Raw genomic sequence first — 10,718 nt, 5'->3', positions numbered from 1 at the left:
TTTAATTGCACTTTGACAAGAATGCAGGATACCTTCCATTCCTGTCCCTACAGCCACTAAGAACAGTGTTTCATTTTCAACTCTGAGACACACCATTTGAGGGTCTGACCCTACTCACCACTCCCATAGCCTTAGCTAGTGTACTATACCTCCTACTGAAGGACTTGTAATTTCCAAGGCCACTGCCTGTCTTTTCTCAGGATATTTATACTTGACTGCCATCACATGGAGCAAGCCCCCCACCCCGCCCCGCCCCGCCCCTGGCCTCCACAACCTCTTCATTCATTTGGTATTAAAGGATACTCACCATTGTCTTTACATGATTCTTGCTCCTAGAATCTAATACTCTATGGGCAGGTAGTAGTGATTCTTGTTTATCCTAGCATCCCCACTACTAACAGTGCTTTCCAAAAGGCAGTTGCTGAATTAATATTTGGGGAATAAATGAGCCAGTGTACATAGGGTATAATTTATTAAGATTTATTTCTCATATATTTTTAACTAATCTAAGCAAATACATGTATGTTACTTAATTTTACAGAATGGTAGATTAAAAGGGCTAAGGGAGGCTAAAAATTAACTATCTTTTGGTACCTTTTGACCATCTTTAAGGGATTTTTGTTGTTGTTGATCCCAACTATTTTACTGCTGAATTCTTTGATACTTCCAAAGAAACGCCTATTTGAATATCATTTACTTTTTCCAGATAACAAAATAAGATGGTCCGTTTTATAAACAAACTAAACTTGTATTCTTAAATGTCATAAATAGCAATAAATGTATAACCAGTGCCATTCATGAATTTAGATTTGGAAGCTAATAAAATGGTATATTAAAGGGAACAACATTTGAAAACAAACTTCCCCCACCACCATAAAGAAGATAAACCTCTGTGTTAAACACATAGAAGAGGGACACAGGGATGTTATACATCGTGCTTCCTACAGCCACACCCCAGCCCTCCACTACTTAGAAAGTTGACTGCTAATTGTAAAGACAAAGTGAAGAATCTGTCTCCGACTTCTCTAGGGGTGGGAGCTGCTGAGGGATCTGGACCTGGGATGTGCTCTGCTCATGGCATTAGTGCTGGCCCTGGCTGCAAGTCTAGCTTGGGCTCTCTCTGCTTCATCTCTCAAAGCCTCCTCGTACTGGGACGGGAAGCACCGGGGGTCAGACTCATGGATCTCGGTAAAAAACTCCAGCAATTTCATCTTGCTGGCTTCAGCATGGGCTCTGGGTCCCCACAGGAACTCATAGCATGGAGGATCACTGTTGGCCACCTGCTGGTACTCCAGGTACCTTTCTTGCACCAAATCTTTGGTGATGAACTTCCTGGGCTCCCCAAAAATGAAGTGATTCCTCCCAGAATACAAGTCCATCATATTCAGCACTTTCCAGATCTCCTCCTCAGTGGCACGATTGCCCTTCATGAAGATCACACCCAGGACAATTATCAGGAGGCTGGTCTTGGGCATGCCCTCCTCACCACTGAGTCTCGCATCATAAGTGAGGCCTAGTTTGTTGACAAGGGCGTAAGTGTGTCTGGTGGGGTCCACCTCCTTCACATCAACACCAAAGACCACCTCCATGTGCTTAGAGGCTCTCCTGAGGATCTCAAGGAAGTGATCCTTGCACTCTTTGACAACAACATCAAGCACCTCTGCCTTTGTGATGGGCTCTTTCGTTTGATACTTATGCAGTAAGAACTGCACCAACGAAGTCACCTTTTCATCTAGAGGGTCTACGGGCAAGTTCTCGGTGCCCGACTTTGATAAAGAAGCTGAACTATCTTCCTTTTCTTGGCTGCTGGAGCCCTTATCTGGTTTGCTTGGTGAGATGGCTGTGATTTCATTGTGGGCAGAGTATTGTTCCTGTGTGCAGAATGGAATCTCCTGACCCTGAGACATGCTCACTTCTCTTGGTGGTAGTGGGAAGGAATGTGGGCAGGAGGGTGGGTGACAGAGGACCACAACCTGGGGAGAAAGGGAAGACATGAGTGGCCTCATCTGGTAAACTCAACTGTGACAGCTCTGATGAAGAGTGTATCCACCATCTTTTCCTGAGGACAGTAACTCTAGAGCTTCACAGGTCTCCTTTCCTGACCTGTAAGAAGCTGGAGGAGGAAGTGAGAAGGCTGCTCAGAGTATAGCCAGCTGACATAGCCAAGGGAAAGGAAGTAAGAAGGTCATTAGGCCACACCTTCCTAGGCCTCTCAGAGGTGACAGAGGAAGGCAGCTGTCTGTTGGAGGTTCTGTTGTTCTGGCATGTGTGCTCCCCTCAATCTTCACCTGAGGTCATAACTTTGACCTTGATAGAGACTAAGATACTTCTGTTTGCTAATTTGAAACAACAGGCTCCCAAGACAAAAATCAGAAAGTACCGAAGTCTGACAACTATTCCTGGGCCTACCCAGTCTCAGAACAGGAACAGGGCTCTACGACGCTCCCACTATTCTGGAGTGTGTGATTCCCACCAGTCTCCACTCCACATCTTACGTGGATTCCTGGCAGGGCCTGGGATTCCTTTTTCTGCTTACTTGAGGCCGGACCTCTCAAACAATGTCCTCCCGATCCTCACACTCTCTAGGCACAAGTCAAGGGAAGTCACTCCTGGCCATCCCCTCCTCCTCCCAGGGCTGACACCAGTTTTGAGGGGCCTTCTCCATTCTAGTGAAGAGACGTCCTCATTCCTCATGCAGCATCTTACCTTGATTCCTGGCAGGGTCTGGGACTCCTCCCTCTGCTCACTTGATGCAGCCCTCCTCAGAACTGGCCTCCCCTCCTTAGAAACCAAAAGTACAAGTCAGGGGGCAACCCAGCGTGCCAACTATTCAGGGCCTCCAGAGCTCATAGCAGGGACTGGGCTCATATCTAGGGGCTCCCTCTGTTGCAGGGTAGGTGGTCACATCAGTCCGCACTCAGAGTCTTATGCTGAGGGTTGGCAGGCCTGCCATTTCTCCCTCCGCTCACCTGAGACCTTCCTCAGAACAAAGTACTTACTCACCCTCAGATTCTCCGAGCAGAGTCAAAGGATACTAACTCTAGGCACTGCTGCCCAACACCTCCCAGAGGTGACAGCACAGGTTGGGATCTGTATAGTCCCTTCCAGTGTGGAGTGGATATTCCCTCCATCTTTACTGAGCACCTTACCTTGACTGTGGTAGAAGCTGGGACTCTTCGTCTGTTGACTGGAGTACCCTCAGACTCCTGAGGAAAAGTAAGGGGAAAGCACTTCCAGACACGCCGTCCCCCCCTCCCCAGCCCCACCCTGATCCACTCAGGACTGACCGAAGAGCTCTAAGGTCCCCTCAGTCCTCACTTGGTCCTCCCTCTCTGACATCTGGCCACACCCCTCGAATCATGGCCGTCACGGCCTTCGGATTCCTGAGGCCCCAGTCAGTAAATGCCTCAGTCTGACAGTCATTTCAGGGGTTTTCTGGGATAAGAAAAGGGACAGGGCTTTACTCAATGGGGCCTCTATTCGGCGTCTTTGGTTTCCTCATTCAGTCTACTCACTCGGCCGGGCGACCAGTCGTAGGATTTCTTCTGCTGAGAGAGGCCACGCCTTTCCATGCCGGCATTTATCAGACTTCGAAAGCGGAAGTTACGGGATATTCCTTCCGTTCCTGCTCCCAGTCTGCTCCTCCCCGGCTCCCGCCGTGCCCGGGTCCTCCTGGGCCGACAGCAAGAGTAAGGTTCTGTGGGGCTCCTTATATTCTGGGGTAATTAACTTCATTCAGCGTCTGCACCTGGAATCCATTGAGGGCCAGGGCGTCTTCCCTCCGCTGAAGTCAGATTGTGCCCCACACACCAATATCCTCATCATTGTTAGATTCCCAAAAGGCTGGCGTCCGAGAGAGCCTCTTTTTTTTTTTTTTTTTTTTTTTTTTAAGATTTTATTTATTTGTTCGTGAGAGAGAGAGAGAGGCAGAGACACAGGCTCCCTGCGTGGAGCCTGACGTGGGACTCAATCCTGGGTTGCCAGGATCACACCCTGGGCTGAGGGCAACGCTAAGCCGCTGAGCCACCCGGGCTGCCCGCGAGAGAGCCTCTTCTAGTTATTTTGGAGTTTCCCATTGCCCACAGTCATGGCAGAACTCTTAGAGCTCCCTCCATTCCGCAGTCAGAGTTACTCTCAGTCTCCACCTGGGACTCCTCCCTGTGCTAACCTGAGACCACACCCCTTTAACTCAACGTCCTCGTTGCCTTTAGACTACTGAGGCCAAAGTCAAGGGAAGCCTCTTCTAGCCACCTCTGCTGATCGTCTCCCAGCGTTGACAATGGGGCAGACCTTTATGGGGTCCTTCTCTTCTGTGGCAAGTGGTTCCTGTAGTCCTCACTGAAGGTCCATACTTTGGTTCCAGTCTTTTTGATACATTACTTCCTAAGCAATGTCATCTCCTTGCCAATCTCTGCATTTCCCCCACCGTGATTCTCACAGAGGTTGAGTCCAGTTCCAGGTTAGACACTGAGTGGTAAAGCTACAGCACAGCACATAAAAAATACATGCCTTCTCATGAGGTCCCTTCTCCAGCCAGTTGGGAGCCTTCTGTTCTAAAAGCCTTACCTTCTACAGGGAAGAGCCTCGTATAGACACATATGGAGCCTAGGGAGGTGTTGAAGTGTTTTGCAAATGATTTGTTATTGATGTGTGTTGGATGACTCTGTTCTCACTGCAAACATTTCAAACAATACAGTCAAAACAGAATTCTCTCTTGCCTTTTCAATCCTGTCACCTGCACCACCAAATAACCTTATTATGAATAGTTTTTGTGCATTTGATTTACATAACTCCAGCTTATGTGAATTATACAAATGTAATAATGAAGTTCATATTGTTTTGCTATTTGCTTTTTCATTCAATTAATAATTCATCTTGAGGAGTGTCCCATATCAATCTTCAGAGTGGACCCAACGTTTAGAAAACTAGATAATATTGTTTTATTATTATTTGAAAATTTAAGATGCCCTTGATAGCATTCTATATATTGTCTGTATTTCTAGATTTTATAAGTAGTCTATATATAGAGACCTGCCATTTTTTTATTTGAAAAGTAAAATAGATGGCTACCTTTATAATCAAAACTCTCATGTGTATTTGTCTTCAAATATTTTCGTGAACGAAAAGAATGTCGAAATGTATAGTTAGTGTGCTAGGTATTGCTCATAAAAATTAGTAGGCCATCCTTTCCAGGGGTCATGAGAAATGTGAGAAACAAAGTAAAAGGTTGAGTACTGCTGTATTGTACCTTTTTGATTTTTTATAGACTTGCCTCTACATTTTCATTTTTTGATCTGCAAGGTCATTCTACAAAGCTTAATTTATTGGGACGCCTGGATGGCTCAGCGGTTGAGCTCTGCTTTCAGCTCAGGGCGTGATCCTGGAGACCTGGGATCGAGTCCCACGTCAGGCTTCCTGCGTGGAGCCTGCTTCTCCCTCTGCCTGTGTCTCTGCTTCTCTCTCTGTGTGTGTCTCTCATGAATAAATAAATAATAAAAAAGCTTAATTGATCACAGTGATGAAATAGTCAGTAGTGTATTAGAACACGTATGCAGAACAGGATAACTTAATACTGATATCCAAAGGCTCTAACACAGGATCCAGTGAGGAATTTCCCATTTGCTCTTTGAGAGCTTAAGATTTTATTGCTGTGTTGTCTTTGAGTAAAGTAATCTTATCACCTAATCCATTTTGCTACAGAATGGCTATAAAGCCCTATGAATTTGTTTATTTACATTTCTTTTCTGAGATAAATATCAGAGTAAGACGAAATCCACCTTTTGTGCCTTCGTTTCACTCCTTTTATCTGCTCTCATGGACTATATTATTTGCCTACGTTAGATTTAATTTCTCTGTTTCTGACATGTTTGGGGTTTGAAGAAAAAGATTATTCATGGACTATGTGGAATTAATGTCATCTAGAATTTTAATGCTTCCTTCTTCATTTGTTCTAGCATTTGAGTTCATGCTATGTCTCATTTCAAAGTGGCTCTACTTTAAAAGGGGTAGAGTGGTGCCTGGGTGGCTCAGTCGGTGAAGCATCCACCTGTTGGGTTTGGCTCAGGACATGAACTCAGGGTCATGAGATTGAGCCTTGCATCAGGCTCCATGCTCAGCGGGGAGTCTGCCTGAGAGTCTCTCCTTCTCCATCTTTGGCTCCCCCAACTTGCGCTCTCTCTCTCTCTCTCTCTCTCTCTCTCTCAAGTACATAGATAAATATTTAAAAAAATAAAATAGATAGAATTCTGAATTATATTGCTTGATATGATGTATTTTAATAGCCTGTTAAATAAAACTGACAATGGCCATGCTATATATTAAGTCAAAGAGCTGAAATAGAAAGGTTTTTTTCTTTAAATGTAACAAATGGATTTGTAATCACAGTTGTTCTAATATGTTCAGTGTTCTGTAAAACTTGACAGTTGTTACTGGAAATCTGCTCTATTGAGGAAAGTAACTTAAAGTATTAAATTACTTTCTCTTAGTTACTGAGATTGATAAACTGTCAAAACGTGGATACTGTTTATAGAGCCTGTTGTTTAAATAGTCTGTGATTGTTTTGTGTCCTAAAATGGCCTGATACATACTATATTCAATATGCACATGCCTCCTGGACAAATAACACTTATCTTTCCAAGGAAAAAGCTGATATCCAAACAGATGGAATGGCTTGGCCAAGGTCACTAAATAAAGTACAGACACATTTAAGTGATTACATAATCTTCTCAAATGATTCATTTTAATTCCATATTCATAGTGTGATCCAAAAATTTCATTTAATAACATATTTTCATTATCCTGTAGTTAGTGTGGTCAAAATCTAGATGAAGATACAGTGAAATAAGAAAAAAAAATATGATTTATATCCTAACATAGGTGTCTCAAGTCAGGGTCTCCAAGAAGCAGACCCTGAAAAGAAAATTTGTGTGGTAGTGTGCCCAGGGTAAAACCAGTGAGAAAGTAGAGGCAGCATGATAGAAAAGGAAAAGATGCCAAGCAAAGATATAGTTTTAGATAAGATCTCAGCCTGATCCTGTGGGGAGCTCTAGGGCAGAAGTTAAACTTCAGTTTGCTATGCCTTGTGGCAAAGGAACTGGGCTTTTAAAATCCCACACTGGACAGTCATTGGCTGTGCCTCACTCTGGGATTGTGGGAGGCAGGGGTGAGGGAGCGAGGCATGGGGGCTCCAAGACATTTCTGACTCCCTCTTCAGGCAATGAGGCTCCAATGTCCAAGAGCTATCCTTTCAAGGTCAGTGGTGCAGCATTTCACAGCATAACATGAAGAAGCTAGATTAATGCAGAGAGTCAGGGGAAGGGATCTGAGAAGGATCATGACTGGATGCCAGCAATGCCTGCAACTTGGTATGGCAGGAAAAACAGTAAACTTGAGGGATGGAAAAGCACATGTTCAAGTTCTGGCCTTATGCATCAGGCATAACCTTGGGCAGATTACTTGGATAATCTCTTACACAAATGTCTGTGAGTAAATCCGTTTCATTTTTATTCCCACGCTCTAGCAAGATGCCTGGCACATAGTTGGCATTCAAGAAAAGAAGATTGAACAGATAAAAATCACTAAATGTATTTTTATATAGCCCTGGTGGGATTCAGCTTCCTGGGGTTTATTGTTATTGTTGTTTTTTACTTTTTAATTTTTATTATTCTCCCTTTTTATTGCATAGAACTTCACTACTGCAGTTTTAATTCACATCTTACTGGAATACCAACTACCTATACCTCAGGACTGACTCTGGAATTAATGTTCACATTGTAAATTTAGGATATATATGTGAATTTTAAAAATCGTGTGTGTGTTTGTGTGTGTGTGTGTATATACACACACGTATAGATTGAGAGGACTTAGCAAGTCCACCACTAGTCAAGAGTGAGCCTAGGGTTTTATCTCCTCTTCTCAGCCAGATCCTAGGAAGTGGATTTGAATGCTAGACTTTAATTAAGTTCCCCATAAAGGTATTATGAAAAAAAAATTTAAAAATAGATTTGATTAGCTAATTATTCTCAAGATAATCAGTGTTGACCTACCAGGTCACACTTAAATGGAGAAGCCAAAGAAAATGGAGATTATGAATTTGTTGCCCATTGCCTAAAAAGACAAGGGAAATTTTAACTTATATTCACTTGGAGAGGCCACAGAAAAGCTTATTATAAAATACTCCAGGGATCCCTGGGTGGCACAGCGGTTTGGCGCCTGCCTTTGGCCCAGGGCGCGATCCTGGAGACCCGGGATCGAATCCCACATCGGGCTCCCAGTGCATGGAGCCTGCTTCTCCCTCTGCCTGTGTCTCTGCCTCTCTCTCTCTCTCTCTCTCTCTCTCTCTGTGACTATCATAAATAAATAAAAATTTTAAAAAATAAAATACTCCATTATTAGGTGGCTATAAGATCTATTTTTATCTGATTATTTCTTAAACCTCAAAGGCCACTTGTTTCTCTTTAGATATTGATGATTCCATGATGTGCCTCACACTTATTCCATGCCCCTATTAGGAAAAATCCACAACCTTTTATGTCCAGATATACACAACAGCAAGAAACGATTATTGAGAATGTGTTTGTGCCCAGTGCTGTGATGAAGATGATCTCATCTCATTTCTCATTGAATCCTCGATACAACCCTGTGAGTTAGGGACTATGATCATCTGGATTTCACAAATACAGAGATTCTGCTTCAAGATTCTGACCATGGGCTTGTAGCTAGAAAAAGGCAAAAATCAGGATTCACACCCAGACCATCTGAAGCCAGGATTCACACCCAGCCCCAGCTTCCAAAAGGGAGAAAAAAGTTGGAAAGTCTATTAAAACTCAAGATTCTCTTTGGGGAGGCCAGCCTGCTTTAAAACTCCGGAAGATAAAAATACAGAGAAAGGGTGCTGCTCCTCAAATTGATATATCCTGCATCCCCAGCCGGACAAATCAGAACATTCCTTACTCCCCAAAACTTTCTTAAGATATTGTACTGATCTCTTCTTCACTCCTAACTCAAGTGGACCCCACTGCTTATTTGAGAAATACCATCACAAGGGTTTGCACAGTGAAAACACATGAAAGTCCCACTTGAGCTCCTTAATCTCAATAAATAAGAGTTAACTTAATCTCAATAAGTGGTGGGAGGATCAAGGTTCTGATAGTACAACTAAACGTTTTAAGAAAGCTTTTGGTTTACCTTTTAAAAGACAGATTTTAATGATTCTATTTTAGTACGTATGTCTCCTTTGAATAAAAATAGAGTGCTAAACAAGTCCTAATTATGTCATTTGCACTAAAAAAGAAAATTTAATTTCACTGCCAGTAATAGGGGTATGTAATGACTGGATGAGAAACTCCATGAATTCATAAAGGAAGTGTCACCAAGGGCAGGGAGGGCAAAGACATGAGTGGAGCCTCCGGCAACAAAGAGAGGTTGTTGGCCTCATAGATTAGGCATAGCACACATGCAAATTCTCAAATCACACCTGGGTCTCTATGGGCCAAATTAGAGGTTTCAACTAGCTCAGGGCTGGCATGAGGGAAAGGCTTGCTCTTCGCTAGGGAGCTCTTTATTTCATCCAAAATGCCAGGACTATACTGGGAAGGAACATAAATCCTGCACAAAACAGACCTTCACATTGGAAGTGTTAATCTGAGCCAAGTAGGTAGGTTTTTTTTTTTCTTAAGTACCAATTATGGTGATCCTGGGGGGAAATGGATTTGGGGTAAACACCACCTGCTTTGGCAGCTGAGAGAATGTGACAGGAGAGTTTGGCATCTGAACCCCATTATGTATGTTGCATTATGAGTAGAATGTGTGAATTCCATCTGTCCCAAGACTGTGGTTCTTTATTGCTAAAAACCTGTTTTGACAGACCAATTACAGATGGAAAAGACTCACTCATTTATCTAAGCTGGACCTCAATCTGCCCTGTGCTGTATAGCAGACCATAATTAAGTTGATTGCACAATCTACTTCCAAATGCTTGACATTCATGCTGTTCCCCGTTTTCGTTCACCATCCTTCTTGCTCTGGGCAGAAAAACAGGGACTAAAACCAGGTGGGCTACAAGTCAAGGTGGAAATCAGTACATTGTTTTTCCACATCAGTTACCTTGTTTTCCACTCTCCTACAAAGCGGGAAGCGGAAACATTATTTTCATGGCCATGCTGGGCTGACTGTCCAGGAGACTTCTGCTAGTCCCGGCAACAAGCTACATGACGAGCAGGGAAAGGAACAGGGCAGAAAACCATATTTCCTACTGAGATTTATGTTGGAAAACTTGCTGCCAGGGCCATGGGTTATACAGAGACATTTCTGAGCTTCCTCTGGGTTTTTGAACAAGACGAGCTTTGCAAAGTCTGAGAGCCAGAGAACTGCTGTTCTGTTTCCTTGGTTAGGAGCAATTAATCATGGTTGTGCGCCCCCAGCAAATGAAAATATTTTTCTTTTAGACAGGCAGGAAAGTTGGAAGGGAAGTCAGGAAGAGTGTTCCACTCTACATACATCTTTATTTATTTTAGAGTCCATGCAGGATGTTTTTATTTTACTCGTACATTTCCAACATTAAGGCTGAAACCCCACCACAAAGCAGGTCTGTCACGCTACAGTCCTGGGGCCCCAATCATGCCCTCTTGCTCACTCAAGGATATCTTTAGTGCATTCTTCTCACCAAAGTATTAGGACAAGCATTGTACTTCCAGGAGAAAGACCCTAGGGTTCTCAGA

At 43.4% G+C, this 10,718-nt stretch overlaps 1 protein-coding gene across 1 annotated transcript; it reads right to left on the bottom strand.

The window, feature by feature from the left end:
* Positions 1-464: 464 nt before the first annotated feature.
* On the bottom strand, positions 465-3,682 carry LOC112654948 (melanoma-associated antigen B16-like). Its single transcript, XM_025439573.3, has 4 exons — positions 3,516-3,682; positions 3,150-3,206; positions 2,707-2,781; positions 465-1,973 (listed from the first exon to the last, which is right to left on the bottom strand). Exons 1-4 carry the CDS (start codon positions 3,570-3,572, stop codon positions 1,026-1,028), a joined length of 1,137 nt encoding a protein of 378 aa, XP_025295358.1. The 5' UTR covers positions 3,573-3,682; the 3' UTR covers positions 465-1,025.
* Between the last annotated feature and the right edge of the window lie 7,036 nt (positions 3,683-10,718).

This window comes from Canis lupus, chromosome X, assembly GCF_003254725.2.
Source record: "Canis lupus dingo isolate Sandy chromosome X, ASM325472v2, whole genome shotgun sequence".
NCBI classification, from domain to species: Eukaryota; Metazoa; Chordata; class Mammalia; order Carnivora; family Canidae; genus Canis; species Canis lupus.
The sequence above is the reverse complement of the archived record's forward strand: the minus strand, read 5'-3'. Positions and strand labels throughout refer to the sequence as shown.